General features: G+C 40.4%; 1 protein-coding gene across 3 annotated transcripts in view; it reads left to right on the top strand.

Annotated features, from left to right (window-relative positions):
- The window catches only part of SEMA4D (semaphorin 4D), a 123,030-nt gene that overhangs the window by 72,351 nt on the left and 28,483 nt on the right, over positions 1-22,196 (top strand). For all 3 annotated transcript variants that reach the window (XM_019554780.1, XM_019554779.1, XM_019554778.1), the window contains exons 3-13: positions 2,517-2,908; positions 7,021-7,166; positions 9,880-9,942; positions 11,161-11,259; positions 12,911-13,004; positions 14,781-14,894; positions 16,161-16,312; positions 18,334-18,509; positions 18,626-18,782; positions 19,829-20,051; positions 21,612-21,727. In XM_019554780.1, coding sequence (XP_019410325.1) covers positions 2,815-2,908; positions 7,021-7,166; positions 9,880-9,942; positions 11,161-11,259; positions 12,911-13,004; positions 14,781-14,894; positions 16,161-16,312; positions 18,334-18,509; positions 18,626-18,782; positions 19,829-20,051; positions 21,612-21,727 — 1,434 coding nt within the window. In that variant the 5' untranslated portion in view covers positions 2,517-2,814. The remainder of the gene's footprint in view (positions 1-2,516; positions 2,909-7,020; positions 7,167-9,879; positions 9,943-11,160; positions 11,260-12,910; positions 13,005-14,780; positions 14,895-16,160; positions 16,313-18,333; positions 18,510-18,625; positions 18,783-19,828; positions 20,052-21,611; positions 21,728-22,196) is intronic.

The following is a 22,196-nucleotide window of genomic DNA, read 5'->3' as shown; positions in this document are numbered from 1 at the left end:
ACCCCACACCACCATACTCACTACCATACTTACACACCCCAAACCCCACAAAACACACACACACACAGACGCACCCCCCCCACCACACACGTCCCGCAATATACAAGAGTAAGAATTTATTTTAGAATTATTACGTAATCATTTCCTCTATACACAGTGGAAACACAAATCATGACAAAAACATTTTTTGTAATAATATTAAAATATGTTACAGTAGGTGTTTGACTTTAGTGTATGATTTGGTTTTTTCCCGGTTCTAAGATGGCAATCCCCTCCCTCCCCCAAAAAGGAGTATTTCCAGGGGACAAGGGATGGGCAAGGGTTAGGGGTAGGACTTCCAGTCCCAAGATGGTGATCAGGTCAGCTGGCGGGGCTACCCATACAGCCATCAACAGCTCACCAAAACTCATTAAGAAACAATGAGTTGAAATAATTGCCTGCCCCTGTCATGCAGTAATTCTAATCTTATTTCTTGCTGCTACTCTTGTTAATTTTTCAAATGTACTCCTCTTTGTAGACTATAAATCTTGAGACCTTCCTTCATTGCGACAGTACAGACTGGCCAGCTCTGTTTGGGAACCTATATATTCAGCAGTGTGTCATTTTAATTTCCCATGACACTGTGTGTCATTTCAGTTTTCAAGGCCACTGCTGCATGCAAATCTGATGCCTTCTGTACATACCTACTACAACATCCAAAGTGTACGGCAGTGTAGAGAAGCCCACAGGTTTATTTAAAAGCATTTAGTTGTTTTAGAGGCTGATTGGTACACTCAGGTGTAGGTTTCTCTTTTCCCATAGGCAGTATAACTGCCGTAAATGTAAATGCTCTCAGGTTCTTAGTAGGATATGGTTATGCTAGGAATCTTATTTGGAAGCCAGAGAGAGGAGCTCACAGAGTTTGCTGAGAATTGCCATAAAGACGAGTAATGCTGAGAGAGCCCATTGAGAAACAGTGGTGCAGAGCATAGGTGGGGCCCTGTGGATGAATGACGACTTGAGCAGCTGGAGTTGTCTTTGTCAGATACCTGATACTTTTCAATGAGTAACCAAATTTTTTATCTCTAGGATTACCCATTAACAGATTTTAATTCCACCACTGTCATTTTCTGCAGTCTCAGATCACTTTAGTTGCATCACTGGATCACTTTCCCCCCCCCCCCGTTGTTCTTTAGTGACCTGCAGAGATTTTTCCCAAAAGTTAAATATTTGTTTATAAGAGTCTGAGAAGGGAAGGATGGAAAGAGAGGAAGCATATATTTGTTGTTTAAAAGGCAGTTGGTGCTATATTGTAACAGTTATCTCTGTGATAACTATCTCATGAGAAATTGTAAAGTGTAGTAATTTCAGACAGAACGATACTGTATTTACTCAAATTTAAGGTGACCCTGAATTGAAGATGATTCTCCAATAATTACATTCTATTTATGGAAATATTTTAAATATGTTGTAATTTTCCAGGTATAGAATCTAATTATTGGAGATTTGTCTTGAATTTGTCCCCTTCCCACTGCTACAGCAAGAAAAATAGTGGTTGGGGGTCAGGTGGCCCCCTTGCCCTCTTCCTTCCTCAGAGTTTCCCCCCCCCGCAGCCTCTCCTGCAACAAAAACATTTGCAAAAAGAAAAAGGTAAAATGAATCAATTCTGGATAAACTAAATCTATACTATAGATGTAGTTTATCTGGAATTGATTTATTTCACTTTTTTTTTTTTTTGCAAATTGCTGGAAGTTTCAGCACAGGTACTTCATAAAGACACGTTCGAGCAGAGCTTTTATATCTACTTATATGAAATACAAACTATGCATGATATCGGTCCAAAACCAAAAAGTTCATGATTTATCACACAGTTCATTGGGTTGGGCCCCAGCAGAGTCCACAGCATGTCAAGCCATGGTGGCCCCACAGTTTAGTACTGCTCAGTATGTGAGTGTATTCCAGACAACCCGCCACAAAAGATCCATGTGGTAATTATCCCCCAACTTGTAACTGGAACTGGGTGTTCTTGTCACAAGTCCTGGCACCCTCCAGCAAATGTATATGTAGATGAAGTGTGGGGCCACCTGGTCCAGCTCCACCCCACAGAGGCCAGGGCCACACAAGTCTTATGCAACAGGCCAAAAGAGGGCAACAGAGCCTTTCATTTACAAAAATGTTTGGTGACATTTGCTAGAATTTTAAGGCTGATAAGCATGCAAGGAGTATATTTTTAAAATGTATTTTAAAGGTAAGAAAAGATATGAATTAGAGTAGATTTTCATGTAATATATATGATTAACTATACTAGGGTGTCCAAAATACTTTTGTATGTGTAGTAAATAAAAATTACTGCTGTCAGAGTTGCTTGTTGTTGCCATAGTCTGATTTTGGAACTCTGTAATGCATGTAAACTAGTTCCTTTTTACTTTTGTAAGAGTGAACTCTGCTTACTACTGAAAAAGCATATGTCAAAAAATATCTTGTGGTTTGTTAAATCATTGATGTGTTTTCTTTCCCCACCCTCTCATCCTCTGCAGTGTGATTTAATCTCGAGACAAAGCAGAAGAATGTTCTTAAAAGGCAGAAGAGTTGCTGAGACACACTGTGGAAAGAGTGGGCGGTCTCTGTATTCACACTCCTGAAAAATGTGTCTTCCTTTGAAGAAGTAATCTATTGGAAGCATACACTTGGGAACATCATTCTAATTTGTCTGTCAATCTTCGTTGAGTTCAGCAACGTCTGTCCTGTAACCTAATTTTTGGAGTTGAAGGTTTCTTCTGCCAAACAAGTTAGCTACTACAGATATCCAACTTCCATACAGCAAGGACACTTAACATGGCTCCGACTGTGTTGTATGCAGTCTTGAGCTTATTGCTTGGAGCAGCACTAGCATTTGGTCCAGTGCCCAGGATCACATGGGAGCACAGAGGTAAGAGCGGTGACTTAAGAAGAGCAATATATGCCTTTTCTATGCTGTGCTTGATTTTTATGTGGTTTCTTGGAGCACTCCCAGGAAATTGAGGAGAAGTGGACTTTGCCATCTTGTTGCCATCCTGTCTTCCCTCTAGACATTTAGAGTACTGAGGGTTTGCCTAATCGTTGGCTGTTTCAATGATCAGGACAATTTTTCAAAAATGACTAATGATTTTGGGAGCCCAGTTTGAGCCCATTTAAAGAGACTGACCTTCAGAAAGTGCTCAGCATTCCCTCTCTGAATATCAAGCTATTTGAATAAGTTTAATCTTTAGCACCCTAAACTGAAATCACTGACCACTTTTGAAGGTTTTTGAGCTATATTTTCCTTGCAAAGAAAAGGGTCAACATACAAATGCGTATCTAATTCACGGCTTTTGTGCCCAATATGGCAACACAGCAACATTGTGAAAAGTACCTTGAATATTCCTATGTCTTTGTTTGCAATATGAAACCCCCCCCAGATGATTAGCTTACATTTGGTATATAAAGCAACCAGGAGACAGTTCTTGATCAAGCATTGTTATAGCAATAGAAACTCCTGAAAAGTCCAAGGGAGGCTATTGTGCCTTAAAGTATTTAGTCAACAAGTTGATTCTGATCTTGTTTGCTGTGGAAAAACCTACCGATCCCAGTGTACAATAATATTTTTAACTTTGTTTTGTTTAGGTTACTATTTCTTTGTTTCTTACTTGACACACTATGGGTGTGTATACATGAGCATATGAAGGCAACACAATAAACTCTGGTGCTTATTATGCCAGAGATTATTGCTCCCAGGCGTAGTCCAGAGCTGCTCTGATCCAGCACAGCATACTGCAGAGGGGCTGGCTGGCTGGGGCATAAAGGTGCTTCAGGGTGGGGGCTAGCTGGCAGACAGCCCTTGCAGTGATGCACCCACGTGCCCCAGCCAGTCAGATCAGTGTCTACACGTGTGCTGCTGTGGAGTAAAACATTAGTTTATTAGTTTACTTCAGCTTTATAGCCCTCCACATGTAGATGCTGAGATGTTTACTAGCATTTCATGTAGACATGCCCTGTGTTAAGGAAAACTGTGCTCCTTTTGTTAAGAGAGTTAATCTTTGCCTCTTGTTGCTAAGCTCTTTGTGGATACTTGAATGAACTTGGATGTTGGGGAATTTAGCACCATTTAGGCCAGTGAAATTGCTAAAGGTCATCTAGGGTGGATGCCAGGTTTACTGCTCCTGCTATTCTGTGTTCAGGGTTTGCGGGATTGATTAGGAAGGAAGGGTGTCTCATGTCTGTTAGCTAATAAGCAAAAGTTATCTACAGTACAGAGGTTGTCAGAAGTGCATATGGTAAAGGTTTCTTTGCTTGCATAATCTGAAATGATGTCCTGGACAGAAGCTTCTAAACAGATTTATTAACACTCAGGTTTATGAACAAACCTGTCCAAGTCTGTTTAGCTGTAAATCATGCCTTCCTAAGGAGATGTGTGTGGCACAAGATTTTCCAGACAAAGCTTAGTTGCATTTATTTTGGTCTGTGGAGAGAACTGAGTAATCCGTTCCTTGTTGTGAGGTTAGTGCCATGTTAATACTGAAATACAGCTATTCCGCTTACACAGTAACTATTTTTCTTCTCCTTTTTATTTACACTTACTTTCCATAGTACAGCTTGAATTGTGGTGCGAATATGACACAAAGTCCCATTGATTTCGGTGGGACTCTGATCACACCCCATTTAAGTTGCACAGACATGATACAATGTTAGAGTATATTGTCAATGCAGAGGCCTCTAACTATTCAAGACCTTTTAGCAATTATTAGAATGTGTCAATGTATAGTATTGTATGCTTCACACAACCATTTTATTTATACTTACAGTTACTTTTTATTAGTCATAAATACCAGATATCTTTCACCCCTTTGCTGTTGCGAAGTTAAGGGCTACTGAGGTTGTAACTACTTTTGATCTCTTCAGTTTGTCAACCTAGGTGTATGATCCTGGTGTCTAGATAAATTGACATATGAAGGGGAAGTAGTTAACATACGCTTTTAGTGACATAAAAGACCTTTGTTGTGGACCAGTGTAAGCAAAGATATCAAATACTGAAGAGAGTTTCTTAATTGTAGGAAGAATATTATTGAAATCAGGGTCACAAGTTAAATACACTTCTGGAAATACACCTCTTTATTAACAACTCCCTTTCCCCACCAGGAGAAGCTATTGTATATGTTGTATTGCCTTTGGAAAAATAGTATATGTAAGCATCATAGCTTTTTAGACATAATGGCTAGGTACTGGCATTCAAAAAGCCCAAGGTGGAATCCATCTAAGTTGCACAGTTTTTTGTAAGTGGCATAGTTTTGATCAGTAGCAAACAGAATACACATTCATTCACCCTTTGTTTTGGGGTGGGGGGGTGCAACTCTTAGGTTGTGTTCCACCATTTTTAAATCAGTCTGTGTCCTTATGGGTATGGATTGGTTTTGGATCACTTATACTGGTAAAAGTGTAATGTCTGTACCTGGCCTTTGATGCTCCCACATTTTGTAGTAGTTCTAGTTGACAGCTTGCTTAAATCAAGTGGATGGTGGTACTAATGTCAATTCATTTACAAACTTAATCCCTGAATATTTCCAAGTTTGTATAAGGTTGGCACCAGTATGAGCTAAGATTAAATTGAGCGGCCATTTTGAACCCATTTCACCTCCCCAAATCCCTGCGCTTAAACCCTGGTATCACTACCACTGAAGAGAATAAAGCAGTTCAGTGCAAGAACATGGAGCTATTCTCAACATTGTGCTGTGCCTGGAACAAATTAAGTTGGAATTAAATCTAAACCTGTAACTGTACAGAATTTCCATGCATACAAACCAATCTAAAAATTGTAGAACCCAGTTTAAGATTAAACTGGATCAATGTAGTGTCAAACTTACTTGATTTAGGTCAAACCAGTGCATGGAACTTCTGTACATTTCCCCTGTCCAGCACTGGGGTTAGGAAAACCCAGTCTCCAGCTCCAGCCCCAGGGCTGCGCTTTTCACACCCCCATCCCCTCACTGCCATGCATCAAGCTATTTTTTGTCTCCCCACCACCGATCAGCCAGTCCCCCCAACCCCCATTCTGCAAGCCATTCTGGGTGCTGCTGCTTTTGTCAGCATTCATTGCTGCTGGAGCTAAATAAGGAAGTCCTGGTGGGGGTTTGGGGGAGACCCAGAGGGATGGGGGTGTAGGCTTACCTGGGGGGTGTTGGGGGTCTAAAAATAGCCCCAGTCTCAACCCCACCACACATCCTGTGAGCTCTCCTTATCTTACCAGGCCTTCCTGGACTCCAGCAACATCCCATGGATCACACCTACCCACCCATCCCCGAGATTGCTCCCACAAATCACACCTGTCCCCCCACAGGTCACACCTGCCCTCCCAGCTCCCCACAAACTCCCCCATCCTGACTTACCTGATATTGGGTGGCCATTTTTAACTTATTTAACCTGCTGCTAACGCCCTCAGATGTCTGTGCTTAGCCAAGTTGTCCTAGTTTGGATACTTGTTTCAGGAGTGTGGATAATGATTGTTTGTTACGTAACCCTATCCTTTGTATCTAGGGTGGGCAGGCTACAACTTCTTTCAACCATGAGAAGGGTTAGGGTTAACTAGGAGTAGAGTAGCAATCTACAGTTTAAAGGCAAACCACCTAGCATTTTGATGTTTTTGTGTGTAGCTGTGTGCATATTTGTGTGTGCAAGAATATGAAATAACACAACAAACGTGGAATAGTTTGATATATCAGAGGACAATAAAATTTCATTTGATAGCTCTGATCTCAGATATTCATTTATACTAAGACTCATTCATACTGTTTACATCAGTGCTGCAGCCCAGAGTTGCTAACTGAACCCAGGTTTTAACTAAGCTTCTTGTTGTGTTCCCCCCGCCCTTCCCCAGCCAGACTGTAACATAAGATTTTATATTGGGTTTTGTTCCTTTTAAGTCAGTTTTCAGCACCAGCAATTACACAAATGAAAAAAAATGTAATTAAATATTGTCCTTTAGTAATACTTTGTTAGGAAGAATAATCATTTAACCTTTTATGTTAACAGAAGTACAGCTGGTACATTTTCAGTCACCAGAAGTGTTTAACTATTCAACCTTATTGCTAAGTGAAGACAAAGATGTTTTATATGTAGGAGCTAGAGAAGTTATCTTTGCATTAAATTCACTGAATATTGCTGAAAAACAGCATGAGGTGAGTATACCTTTTTAACCTCCTATTTTCCTGTTAAAAAAATTGTGTCCAAAATTGTCATTCTTTATCTTTCCTATAATAGATGGTATATTTTGGGTAGCTATACCGTGTATGCCATTGTTCTTATCTTTGCAACCACAAATGAGTCTTTCCATATCCTGCCATCTACATGGTTATCACCGAATTAAAATAAATTTGAAAGTGGATTTGGTCTACAGACTGCCTGCTGTCTTGCTGTATCATTCGGTTACACAGCCATGCATGCATCAGTCTGCAAAGCGCTCAATTTGTAGTATGATTGCATTCCTAGTGTGGAGCAAAATCTAGGGGGAAATAATTGCTTATTCACAAATATATTTACATATGAAGGTTTAGCTTAGGTTGGCTATTGTGATTTTAAACAGAGGAAGATGAAGGGCATTCTAGCCCTTTTTGTGGTGCATGAAAGAGCCAGTGTCATAGAGGGCCCCCCAAAATCCCTCATCTATGGGGAGATTCCTTCAGGTTTGGGCAAAGGAGAAGGCAGGCAGTGCTGCCTTCCAACAACCCCTTTTCAAGCTGCTGTGTAGGGGTGTGTGTCTTGAATTAGAACAGGGGTGGGCAAAATCCGGCCTGCAGGTTCCCTAAAATTTTAGAAAATTAATATTTATTTGTCCCTGGTTCCTGTCAAAGATGACAGATGATAAGGGCAGTAGGACCCAGGGGAAGCCTCAGCAGGCTCCTGCAACATGTGGCTCCTCGTGGCTGCACCGGCATGGGAAACTCAGGTTAGACGTTAGGGGGCAGGGGAGGAGGACCATGGGTATCGCCCCAGTCCTTGGGCTGGGCCAGCTTAGCAACTTTCCCTCGGGGCTGCATCAGCAGGGAGAGTGGGGAGCTGACCTGGCTCCATAGATCCCCTGCCTGCTGGGACCCCATACTACTGCCGTCCTGCTCTGGGCCCGGGTGGTGCTGGCCCTGGGATACTGGTGTGGGCCCCACACTGCTGCCTGGCTGCCATGCCTGCTCACTCCCAATGCCCCCCCCCAGCCCAATGGTACAGGCGGGGGGCTGCATGCAGCCCCAACCCCTGCTCGCCGGCAGGGAACGAGCTGGTGCTGAGCGTGGGGGAAAAGAAGCCCCTCCTCGGCTCTATGGCTGGTGCCCTGTGCTGCAGCCGCTCACAGCCCGCACAGGGCTGTCCTTAGCAGGCAAAGGCAGCCCCACATGGGCTGTGAGTGGCTGCAGCATGGGGCACTGGCCACAGGGTGGGGAAGGAGCTGCTTTTCCCTGTGTTCAGCACCAGCTTGTTCCCTGCCGGCAAGTGGGGGTTGAGGCTGCATACAGCCCCCTGCCTGTACTGGGTGGGCACTGGGAGTGAGTGGGTGCAGGAGCCAGCAGGAGCATGGGGCCTGCACCAGTGTCCTGGGACCAGAGCAGGGCAGCAGGAGTACAAGGTCCTGGCTGGCAGGGGCTCTATGGAGCTGGGCCAGCTCCCCCCTCTCTCTGCTGGTGCAGCCCAGCCTGGCTCTAAAGACCCCGGCCAGCCTGCACCCCACTCTGGGTCCCACCGGTGCTGGCCCTGGGACACTGGTCCCAAGACATTGGGACATTGGTCTCAAGATGGTGACCAGGGGGCGGTGCACCTGTCAGTGGGCAGGGCTACCCATGTGGCCCTTGACAGCTTGCCAAAACTTGGTAAGCGGCCCTCCACACACACCAACTGCAGAAACTTCCTCAGCCTAACAAAGGGTTTTTAGACCTGAAAGCTTGCTTAAATATTTTTTTTCCAACTATTTAAGTTGGTCTAATAGAAGATATCAGATTCACCCAAAGAACCTTGTCTGCCATGTTAGAGTGACACTTTACCCAGACTAATATATCCTACTGCTTAACAGGTCTAATTAGTCAAAGTGCTTTGTTAACATGGCTAGGCTTTCGGTAGCCAGGATAGCTTGGAGACCTGTACATGATGCTGCATTGTGCTATAACAGAGACATTATTATTATTAAGATGTATAATGTAGCACCAAATCTTATATGGAGTGGCTTTGAAAACAGTTCCTATAATTCCTAAGTTTAATTAACAATGGGGTGTCAGGAAATACTTTCAGTGATGATACTGATTTTCCCCCGCCTATAAAACTGGTTTCCCTTCAGAATTGGACACTTTATTGAAACCTATCTGAAACATTAAGAAGCAGAGATGCATTGATATTCAATACAAAACAGCAGGAGACACATTTACTAGATAGAATGCTGTCCAGTATCCATGACAACGTGTGTAACCATCAAAGCTTTTTCCTACCTATACTATAGTGTGGTCCATGAATTATTGGCATGTATTGACATTTTTCCAAAAATAATTATGTAATTCATTTTCTCTACTTCAGTCTGTGAACACCCCCAAAACTATCATTTTATTTTCCTAAGAAATATATAGCACAGGGAACTTTGTTAATAATTTGAGAAATGTCATGGAATATCTTTTTGTTGAACCGTGAGATGTACTGGCTGTCAGTGAGAACTCCATTAGTTGCACATGCATTTGGAAATGTCACCTCCCCAGAGGATAAGATGTTGGGATCTGTGACAGCTATTTGTAAAGTGACTTGCATTTGCAATGGACTCTCTTAAAAATCATCTGTTGTCAATATTATGCATGGCCTACTGATAGATCTCAAATGAGTGCGAAGTGCACTGAACCTACCTTTGTTTTGCTTGTGTTTCCCCAGTTATATTGGAAGGTCACTGAAGAAAAAAAGAGTAGATGTGCGGACAAGGGCAAATCCAAGCAGGTGAATTTGTTGCTTAGGGGAGGGAAATGTTAAAAACTTCACTGTCGAAATGGTTTCAAGAATGTGATGAATGTTGCTATTTATTTATTAATGTCTTTAAAAAATTAAAATAATTTTAGAAAACTGATTTTCTGAACAAATATAATTGTGTGAATTTTAATGACTTAATCTACTTTACTTTTCTCATCTTTTCATGGCCCCTCACCTTTTTTATTCTTTATATTAAATGTATCATTTTTAACAATATGACTGTTTAATTTATGTGTATATGTTTCAAGAGGTTTACAGTGAACACTTGACCTTTGAATGGCATGTCTATGAAGAGTTGGGGAAAAGGGGAGAGGGATATGGTGTGTTGGAGTATGTTAATGTGGACATGAAAGGAGCAGAAATGGTACTATTCTTCCATATGTTTGATATGCATAACAATCTCTGAAAGCTTTGCCACGCCAAAATTAGTCTGGGAATAGTATTTTTATTAGTAGAGAATTTAGGCTGCTGTGGTACCTTAATTTAAGAGTACTTTGAAGTAGCTGTGTGTAAGTTGCCAAGCAGTGTTTTTTGGTGATTCTGGTTTTCAGCCTTTTCCTCCTTGACTGAAGGTCTGTTCTTGTCTCTAAGACTATATATATATTGATTATATATCATACTTGCTTATATATATATCATAGCCCCAGTTTGCTAAACTGTGACTTACCCTCTTTTGAGGTAGTGTGCTTTCTGAATGTCAAGATTGTATGCCATCTCAAGGTCCTTATGGACTTACTGCTCAGCTGGCAACAGTAGTCAAAATATCTTTTTTTTCCTCCCCCCCCCACCTTTGGCTGGTCACACTCCTGGAGTTAATTTCTCTGTGTTAAGAGATTTAAATTAGATTCATTTTTGCAATTATAACTGAATATATAATTTAACTATGAACAGTAGGAATGATACCTAGGTACCATACTATGTTGAGGAGTGTACTGAAAATAGTTACACAATGAAAGTTGTAGGAAACTTTGATACTACAGAATCAGAGATCTTGGAGGATCAGATAAGGAGCTCTTGTCTTAGTAATGGTGCCACCCCCCAAACGTTATGTCATTTAAATATGAGAAATATTTTTTTTTAACTGCCATGGAAGAGTTGAAAATTCAGTTTCAGTCAGCTAATGTTCCTATCAAAATGTTGAAGTTGTGGCTGATCACAATGCTTTTATGTTTTCCTTCTGCATTACAGACAGAGTGTCTTAACTATGTGCGTGTTTTGCAACAGCTGAATGATACTTTCCTGTATGTGTGTGGAACTAATGCATTTCAGCCAATCTGCGATTATCTGGTAAGTGTGGGCATTTTTTCTTGCCTAATAATAACTTTAAAACCAGTTAAAATGAATGAGAGGAAGGTGTATTTGATGATTTAATCTTTTCCCTAAGGCAACTGGAATTTCAGTGCTAGTCATAGTTCTTTAGTGATTGAGATCATAATTATTTTTTTCACAATAACAATGAAGAAATTGGAGGTTAATTTCAGGGTTTTATTCCAAAACTATTGATTTAGCCTTATTATTAACAGACGTTAAACCATGGAATCATAGAAATTTAGGGTTGGAATGGATCTCAGGAGATCATCTAATCCAACCCTCTGCTCAAAGCAGAACCATCCCCAACTAGACCACCCCGGCCAAGGCTTTGTCTAGTTGGGTCTTAAAAACCGAGGATGGAGATTCCACTACCTCTCTGGGTAACCTGTTTCAGTACTTTACAACCTTCCTTGTGAGAGAGAGTTTTTCCTAATCACTAACCTAAACTGCTGCAACTTGAGACCATTGCTCCTTGTTCCTTTGGTGTCTGGTGCCTTTTGAGTGCTTCTCAAGTGTGTCTGGTGCCTCTCATCAGCATGTATCCCCCTGATAACAGTCAGTGACCGGGGTCATGTGCTGACCGTTTTTGTTGCCCTCTGCTGGACCCTCTCCAATTTGCCCATATCCTTTCCTTAGTGGGGCTTTCCTTTTATTATGTCTATTGACACAAATGTTCTCATTAGCAGAAATATATAATTTAAAGCTGTATTGATATTTTTCCTGTTTTTCTCTCTGAGTTCTCTCCAACTTGTGTCCTTGTCAACTATGAGATATTCCATGTCTTCATACTTTTGAATGCTTCCAAATGGTCCTGTGGCTTAAAATCCTCTTTTCTGTGCCTCTGACTCTGCTAGTGCTGTCCTTAACTTAGGTGTTATATTGTTCCCAAATTTAGAAATATTGGAATTACATTAGACTATGACTTTGTTTATCTGACTTGTGTGCAAGTCTATCTACCATCACCTCCAGAATAGTGTCAGAATGTGTATGTTCCTTATCTTGATTGTGATTTATTTACTCATGCATAGATTGTTTCTCAGTGTTGCTGTTGTTCACAGTTTTTGTGGTCTTCCCAAAATCCCTACGCTTTCAATTTCAGGGAGTCTGTAAAGTAGCCGCTAGATTACTCCCTGCTGCCCCCCATCCCCTCCATTTTAAATGTAGAATCAGATCACAACCCATTAGTGGACTTTTTCTATTTTCATGTCAAGTCCCAGTTCCACCTCATAAATGGGACTTCTGGTATTCATATCTCTGACCTGTTTCTGTGACCTGATACCCAACTCTACTCCATTTTTTCATTCTTTACCATCTCTATCTTCTCAGTGGGATTATTTTTTTTATTGGACCTCTTAGTGAGTTTGGAGCTCTTTTCACTATCTTTCTCTGCTCTTCTGTAATCTTTAGTCACTGGGTCATTTTCTCTATAACTTCATAAGGTACATTTTTTAAAATTTGGTTTATGGCATTTTTAAGTGCCTTTTGATGCTGAGTATGAATGATACAGTACAGTAAACTATAGTTTTACATTTTTTTCACTATTACTTTTTACTTGATACGTGTTTTGTTTGCATTACAGAGGAAAGCATGTAAGTCTTTTGATTTAACAAAAATTAATTCTTTGTAGAATTTAATGTCATTTGAACTTGGAGGTAAAAATGAAGATGGTAAAGGTAGATGTCCATTTGATCCTGCCCACAGCTACACATCAGTTATGGTTGGTAAGTTCAAACTTTTTAACCGCCTCATCAATAATACAATCTTGGATTCTCTCTCTTCACTGTTCCTCATGATATGATCCATTACTGTGTTTTATTATTTCATTATCTAGCACCTATAGAAATATTGTATTGCATAATTAGTTTTAAAGTGTTAAATAAAAGATGAAATGATTGGTCATTTTTATTCCAACAATTTTTGGTTTTGGTTTTCATTCTTTAGAAATGTCTAGGGTTTTCAGTTTGTGCAGTTGAAGTATACACTCATTCATTCACCAAAATCTTTCTAAGCTGCCTGCTCCAGCCTCCCATATTGGGACCCGCCTGCTGGGTTGCAGAGGCCCCTAGAGAAAAGGCAGCAGGGCAGGGAGCCCCTAAATCCTCAGCGGCAGCCCACCCCACCCGCCATGGGCTCTTCTTGGCTCCACTCTGGCTGTGCTGCCTTTGGGGGAGCAGGGAGGGGTCCAGTCTCCATGCTCCACTCTGCTGTCACCGCAGCAGTCACTGCCTCCAATTCAGGGAAGCTGGAGCTTGGGCCCTGCTGGCCAGCTGTGGCTGGTGCCTGTAGGGTATTGAGCGGGCAGCATGCAGTTGCCAGTTCCCATAGCTCTGGCAGCTGGGCCCCCCACTGGGGGAGGTGGGGGCAGGAGGCTGCGAGTCAAAAGTGAGGAGCACCAGCAGGGCTGGAGGTCAGGAGCGAGGGGTACCACCAGGGCCAGGGGCTGCAGGTCAGGTGTGGGGGGTAGCAGGTTGGGAATGGGGAGGGCAGGTTGGGAATGAGGGGGCGCTGTATGTTGGGAGTGAGGGGCACCAGCAGGGGTGGGGAGCTGTGGGTCAGCAGTGAGGCGCACCAGCTGGGCTGGGGGGTAGGGGGACTGTGGGTTGGGAGTGAAGAGCACTGGCAGGGCCAGGGAGCTTCAGGTTGGGAGTGAGGAGCATCGACGGGGCTAGGGAGCTGCAGGTTGGGAGTGAAGGCAATTGGCAGGGCTGGTGGGGGGCAGTAAGTCAGAAATGAGAGGCACTGGCAGGGCCAGGGGGCTGTGGGTTGGGAGAGAGGGGCATTGGCAGGGTCAGGGGGCTGCAAGTCAGGAGTGAGGAGGACCAGCAGGACTAGGAGTGTGTGAGGGGAATTGGCAGGAGCAGGACACTGGCATGTGAGGGCTGCTCAGCACCACAAAGCAGCAAGAGTGACAGATGCATCTGCATCCTGGTGAGCAAAGGAGGCAGGCGGAGCTCTGAGATTCCATGATAAAAAAAACCAAAATCAAATGCCAAAATATGTTGGTGTTTAGAATTTTTTTTATTGTAATGATTGAGGCACTGGTAGGCTTCTAAATTGCTTTAAAATTGTAAATTTATAAATAAAACATTGTGTTCAACTAATACCTATAGTGGCATTTCATTTTAATCATGGAAAAACACGGATAGTGAGGTTTTTAATCAGAGAATTTGGGATTTTTTATCAGATAATTTGGGATTCTTTAAACAAAGAAAGCCAGGATCCCTAGTTATAAAGCACTGCAGGAGCAGTCCTGGTAATTTTTATACCATTGCCTTATTAAAATGATAACCAACTAAGTGTAAGTGTATTATTTTTAAAAATACTTGGAGAGGAAGCCTCAGCAGTAAAAGTATGTCTTAGGCAATATAGAGGTAATGCCTGTTACCTTCCCTTGGTGAGGGTTTAAGCTAATATAAAGACTTGTTTTGAAATATTTCTGTACCGTGTTCTTTAATACATAATATGGTTTGAAATATGTTTCATTCGCTATGTTAAAGATGGAGAGCTTTACTCTGGAACTTCCTACAACTTCTTGGGAAGTGAACCTATTATTTCCAGACACTCTCATCAGAGTGCATTGAGAACAGAATATGCAATACCTTGGCTTAATGGTAAGTAACTGTGAAAATAACTGAATCAGTTTTCTTCTGAAAGTTTTTACCTTTGAAAATTTCCCAACCTTTTCTTTCAACCGTCTTTCCTCATTTAACACCCCAAGATGAAAGAAGGCCAGACGGAGAGATCTGTCCTCTTATGCCCCTCCCGTTGTGAAAGGGGAGGTCTATTGGGCATTGATACTTTAAAATCTGAGAATGAATGCAAGAATAAATAAGCAATTTTGTAATATATCAGCATCCAAATATACAGGTTTTGACCAGATTCAAAAGTTTAAAGTAATTTCTTTCTTTGTTTACCTTTAACCTTACTAGGTTATGACAGAGCTAAACAAGAACATGATCTTTTAGTTTTTAATTTTGAAATGAATTGCAACATACATGTTCAAAGGATTGTTATGAAAACTAAATAAAAAAAAGGCAGACAGACCAAGCCTATGGACAACAAAGTCATCTGGGTTTAAGGCCATAGGTCATGGCTTGAAAACTGCATTTTATTCCTGTTTTGTGTTTATAGGACTTTTTTACAGTATCATGGGGCATGCCTACATGAGACGCTGACTGCACAGTAGCCAAAAAATACTGCTTAGTGGTGTGTCACAGCATGGACAGTGCTAATATGCTACAGCACAGTATTATTAGGCTACTGCACAGTAACTCTGCTTCTGTGTATTTATTTAGTACTTGTTTAATAAAAGCACTAAATAAATGTGCAGTAACAGCTGCACAGTAGCATCTGGTGTAGATGTGCCCATTATCATGTTGAGTTTTTCACCTTGGTGCATCACAGTATAAAGTTCAAGTTTTAGGTATTTGTGGGTTTTTTAAGGAAAACAAAATGAATTGCATTTTTTTTTTTAAATTGTGTATTTGAACTGAAGTTTAAGTAAATTTCTTTGCATTCTGTTTTATGATCAAAGATCTGATTGCAAGAATGTGAGCGTGAGCTTTGGTCCTCTACTCCAAGCCTGCTGGATCTGGGAGTATATTGGATGGATATTCAGTAGGGCTGTGTGGACTCCTTGGGCTCCAGGCATTCACTGGGCAGGCAGAGACCAATCCCTGTAGTTTGCTTGGAGCTTTAAATCTCAGAGGAGATTGAACCACAATATACATCTTCCTCCTTCTTATCTCATGTTTCTTCTTCTTTCTCCAGAAGACATGGGGTTTGGGAGAAAGGGGCCCTGGAGAATCTCCAAGAGGAACATAAGTAAATGAAAGTAGCAATTAATGTAGACTGCTTTTCTTTATTTGTATCCGTAGAGCCCAATTTTGTTTTTGCTGATGTGATAAGAGCAGATCAAAACAGCACAGATGGGGAAGATGACAAAGTATACTTCTTTTTCACTGAGGCATCTGTGGAATATGAATTTGTTGGCAAGCTGATGATTCCAAGAATAGCTAGAGTTTGTAAGGTGGGGCACAATTTAATTTCCTTACACCAATATACTTTTAAGATAACATCTACAGAAAAATACTGGATATTTCACATGCTGTTTAGAAAATGGTCAGGTTTGTGCTCAACAAATTGAGTGTTCAGATCTAATCTGTATTTAAAAATAATTCTAGTTTGTGTTTGGGTAGCTGGTGTTTGTGAACAAAAATGCTTCTCTAAGCTAACCCTGCAGTTCAGGTGAGCGAGTCCTAGCTAAAAAAGTAGTAATGCTGCCCTTTCCTTCTGTGTGATAAAATACAGAACTTTTTGGCACTTAAAGTTGCTTCACTTGGAGCAGAATTGAGGTCCTGAGGTGGTTGTCTAGGATTTGTCTGAATTATTTAAAAAAGTTTCCACACACCTTCTTGCATAGAGATGGCTAGTTTCTTGACTGCCGTGTGGCAGGTGGCACCTCCATAGAGAGCTGTCATAGCCTGGAAGAATCCAGTCATCAGCAGCCTGATTCTGTCATGCTTGATGTGTTTAAATCTGAATGAAGCAGGCTGAGTTGAGTATCTGCTTAACAGAGTTTGTTAAAATTTTTGTAGGGAACGGTTTTCCTTTGAAAAATGCTGATTCTGTGGGAACTGAAGCATTTCATTGGAATGTATCTACTCAATCAACATTTTCAACAGGAAATTGTATAAATGTTTCATGTTGAGAAGATTGAAATGTTTCATTTTGACTTTGTTATTTGGCCTTGCATGTCATAATTTAAATGCCAATAACTAACTTTGAGCACAAGGTTTCCATTGTGCTAGCAGCTTAAGGCAAATTTACTTTGGGCTTGTTACGGTGACCCTCTACCTGTTTACAGCTTGTGCTTTAAGATGAGAGCAGCATAGAAGAACTAGGGGCAGGTTCTAAAACCTAAGCATTCACTAGTTTCAAAAGAGGTAAAAAAAAGCAAACCCCAAACAGTTCATTGCCTTTTGAAAATAGCAACCTTTACCAGTCATTTTAAATAATGACCCTGAATAAAAAGGAGGAAATCCTAGCTGAAATTTTGCTGTCAAGTAGCTGCCCTTACAGAGTACTTAGAGGGTATTTTGAAATTTCTAATGGTGCCTGTTTACTCCCAATGAAACCATTCAAGCAAGTAAACTTTGACATCTACACGTGTTTGCAGGGTTGGAGCTTATGTTTTATTTTCAGCTGGTCAGCTGATAGACATTCTTTCTTAAGTGCAGGTATATTGCACCTAAATTGATTAAAAATTGCTCATCATTGTGCATTTTTTTTGTTAAAACTCCATGCTGAGCAAAATTTTCTGAGCAGTACTATAATGCAAGTGTTTCTTTTCCAAGTCTCATCTTGCTTCCTTAAAATTTGAACTCAGTAATGTCTGTAAAAGTCATATCTGCTTATTGAGCCTGGGGCTACCATCCAGGCAGTAAGCTGCACCTACTTGTTCCCACTCCATGTGCACCCAAGCCTGGCACTTAGGCACTGTATATAGCTTAAAACTGCTCTTGGTAACAGGACCACTGTAAACTATATATAGGTATAGTTAGGTATAGGTATATCTATATATCAGTATAGATATAGATAGACATACATACGTACATATTTCTGAATGCAGGGCCTGGATACATACAGAGTGGCAGTGGATGGATGGGGCTTATTTCCTCTGTGGTGGACTTGGCAGGCAGATAGTACAGCTGTATCCAAGTAACTTTTAACTGATGGAGCTGCTGCAGATCTGAACAAAGTATTTGAGAACGGAATTTGGCTCTATAACGTCCTTGACAGAAACTGATCTACCTTATTCCTGATGAATCCAAAAATTATTTTTAACAAAAATAATAAAAGGCAGTGTGTTATTGTTGCATCCTGGGCTTTTTTTGGCACATTTGTATTTTAAATAATAGGACTTCGGTATAATTTTTAGATAGCAGTTGCTCTGCGTTCTGGTATTTGCTATGTGCTGATCCTTTTATTTAAAAAAGAAAACCTATCTTTATTTTTTTCCTCTCTCTGCCACTCTCCCCAACTTAAAAGAGGGACCAAGGTGGATTAAGGACTTTGCAGAAAAAATGGAGCTCTTTTCTCAAAGCCAGATTGATTTGTACCATACCTGATAGGAATTTGATTTTCAACATTATCAATGATGTTTTCATTCTGAAGTCTCCAAGTTTGAGGGAACCAGTCATATATGGAGTGTTTACCCCACAACTGTGAGTGTTGCATAGCCTTCCATTTTTAATTTTTAAAAAATATTTTAAAATTATTTTAATCTCAGCTGGTTACTGCAGCACACTGAAAGGGTAACATTTTCACTTTTTAATTGTAGGAATAATGTGGGGCTATCCGCAGTGTGTGCATACAACCTGTCGAATGTGGAAGAAGTTTTCTCCAAAGGAAAGTACATGCAGAGTGCCACCGTAGAACAGTCTCATACGAAGTGGGTACGATACAATGGGGAAATTCCTAAACCTCGCCCTGGAGCTGTAAGTATAGACAGATTCAGACGTGGCAGCAGTTCTGCTGTCTGGAACCCAGAAGAGAAACCATAACATTTTGAGAGAGAATGTCAAAACAGGGTTTTAGTTAATAGATTTGGTGCAATATGGATACATTTCTTTGAAAGCCATTTAAATTCAATTTATTTACTAACTGATCCTGAAGTCTGGATCCTGCAATGAAGGGATTCCTGTGTATAACACATGAGTTGAGTTGGACATAATTTTCCTGTTTTCATTATTTTTGTAACAGATTTCCAAATACGTGTTTTAATGCATTATGGCAGTATAAAGCAATTATATTGCACATTCCTGTACTGCTTGCCTATAAGTCATTGCACTGGATTCAGCTAGACCGCTTGCTAGGATGCAGCATTTCTTGTAGCAAACATATTACACCTTCCATGCATTTCTGCTTGTAAGTTGTGGCTTCTGCTTTCATATTAGTAGATTGTAGTGACAGAGTAGGCTAAATATAGCTTTTATAATCATGAAGCCTAGGCAGGTGGGTATTCTAAATATATATTTTGGTTGTGTCAATGTATGACATGTTTGTTCAGCCATCCTCCTACAAATTGAGATCGATGTTTGTGTAATTCAGTAAGTTGCAATATACAGTAGGTTCAAGAGGTTTTTTTTTTTTTAAAGGGATATAGTACTGATAGTTGAAATTCTGTATTTTTTAAGCAGGAGGCCTTTTTTCGAAGGTGAATTAAACAGGCTTTCTTAAATATTTACGTATTAAATATTTGACCCGTTGTTAAAAAATAATGAAACTGTGCTCTGATAAGTGAACTTTTCAAAACTAAATTGTATTAATGAGGTAGTGGTTTAGAATCCAAACTGAAGATTGTGTCCTCCTTGTAGTTATGGGCAACACAGAGTAATGAAGAAGAGAACTGGAGAGGGAGCTCACATTCCTACCTTATCTTATAAATTTATACTTCCAAGGACAAGAATAGAGCTGTTGTTAACTATATGTCATGTATGAAAGCAAATGATAGGATTTCACCATTATGTTTTTCTTTTGCCAGTGCATAAACAATGAAGCCAGATCAGCAAACTACACAAGTTCTCTGAATTTACCAGACAAAACTCTACAGTTTGTTAAAGACCACCCTCTAATGGATAACTCAGTGACCCCAATAGGGGACAGACCCAGATTAGTAAAACGAGATGTGAAATATACACAGATCGTGGTAGACAGAGTTAAAGCACTGAATGGCACTGTGTATGATGTTATGTTTATTGGTACAGGTGAGTTCACAAGAGACGAACTTTGTGTTTGTATACTAGGCTGAAATAGATTGTGCTCAGATAGAACTGGAGCTTTGCCTTTTACAAAATAATTAGATCTGTTAATGTCCCTGTCTTTGAAGAAAGTGAGGGGCATTCTCACTGTTGGCTTGTGAAATTTTGCCACAGAAAAAAGCATTTCATTGTAGAGGTACAGGGGTCCCCTACACTGACTGTCTTCTGTGTTCACTCCCTTTTGTATCAGCAGGGGTGAGGGCCAGCGGGAGCAGCCAAGGGCAGTGTTGTCTGCCTAAAGACCAATAACTTCTTGAAATTGGAATAACTCCCAGGAAGCTACAGAGTGTAGTCAACTTTTTGTATTTTCTTGTTTCACTTGAAACTCCTGCTTGCCCATTTCCCCAGTTAGATTCTCTAAACAGCTGTTCTGAAATGCTAGACAAGATAACTTTTAAATAGCGTACCACACAAGTTGTTCAGAGAGCAAATTGTTCTCTACACCTTTCAAGACTGTCATACCATACTGATGAAACCTTAGGCACTTCCATGCTTAAGGCTATGCTTTATTTAAACTGGTCTCTTGTGATCATTTGATATCCACAATTATGGAAGGTACTTATTCCTTCTAGTTGTGTCAAAGCATATATTAATATATTTTGTAATCATGGAGAGTTCAAAGTTATACCCTTCTAAGGAGCCTAATCAGATTTGACATATGATTAGCAACAAAAAAATGATCTTTTAATACTTTGTTTCGGAACAGTTCTTCCGTCCTTCCACCTGACCCCCAAAATATTTTATGCATAGTGTTTGATTAATTAGTCTTCAGTGCTGCAAAACAAGTGGTTTTGAGTGAAGTGGTTACTATGAATAAGAAATGTGCTTAGGATGCAAAAAAAATTGTAGTCATAGATTACATGCAATGAAATGGGAAGGGAATATGAGCATTAGAGATATATATGGAGATATTACAATGTTTTGAAAATAAGACAAATTGGACATATCTGACAAGAGTCTTGGCTTTCAGTGACGAAGTATAATTTAGGAACGAGGAGAGCTTTTTAGCTGTTAGCATAGCTAAAATGCAATTAAATGAAAACGTTAAGGGTAATACCACAGTTAAAAATTAACTGAATACATTTATAACAATAATGTAGCATTTTAAAATGAATATATTACTAGCTCAGTTCACTAAGCAGAACTAACTATTTGAGGCAGAATTTGGTTGGACGAAGTTCTTTTAGTATATACTAATGATTAAACTGTAGGTGTAGTCCAAAAGATGCATAATCTAGCGCTGAGGTTCGTATCATTTGAAAATCTGGATTTTGGTTCCAGCTCTTCTTTTAGCCATGGACTGATGTTGAACAGGTCCCATAGGCCCAGATTCCAAAGATATTTAGGTACCCAACTTCTGTTTGTAGACTACAAATGGGACTTAAAATGTTTCTATACCTCTGTGTTAGGGTTTAGTTCCATGACTGGTTGAAAGCGCTTCACCTATTTTTTTTTTCCCATATTTTTTTTGAGGATCATACTAAGTTACTCACTTGGCTATTTCAGATCAAGGAGCCCTGCACAAAGCTATCAGCTATGAAAATGGAATGCATATCATTGAAGAAACACAACTTTTCCCAGATTTTGAGCCTGTTCAGACATTATTGCTTTCATCAGAAATGGTAAGTGAAAATGTTTTTTATGGAATTCTTACGCCGGTGTTTATTGTTCTGTATCAGGGATATCATTCTCTTTCTGATCAGAAGTTACAGTTTATTTTCATTACTTCAAATCTTACAGGATTTTTTCACAAGGTATTTTATGTAAAGAACAGGTGTATTAACAAGTTTCCTCCTCATGTTCTCGCATGGGTTGTTGCATTCACTTTCCCAAACTTCTCTGCAATTTTTACTGAAAAAAAATTCTTTCCTTCAAGCCCTAAACCAGAGGTAGGCAATTCCTAGCATGTGTGCCAGAGGATGGGCATGTGAAGGGATTTTGCTTGGTGCAGGGGAGGGGCTGGGGCTACACTGCCACAACAAGGATCAGGCCCCTTGTGGTTCTCTTGCCATCCACCCCTGGCACACCAACATATTACAAGTTGAGGTTGCAGGTGTTTTTGGCACTCTGCCCAAAAAGTTGCCGACCTCT

Source organism: Crocodylus porosus, unplaced genomic scaffold (genome assembly GCF_001723895.1).
Source record: "Crocodylus porosus isolate Cpor-Errol unplaced genomic scaffold, CroPor_comp1, whole genome shotgun sequence".
NCBI lineage: Eukaryota > Metazoa > Chordata > Crocodylia > Crocodylidae > Crocodylus > Crocodylus porosus.
The sequence above is the reverse complement of the archived record's forward strand: the minus strand, read 5'-3'. Positions and strand labels throughout refer to the sequence as shown.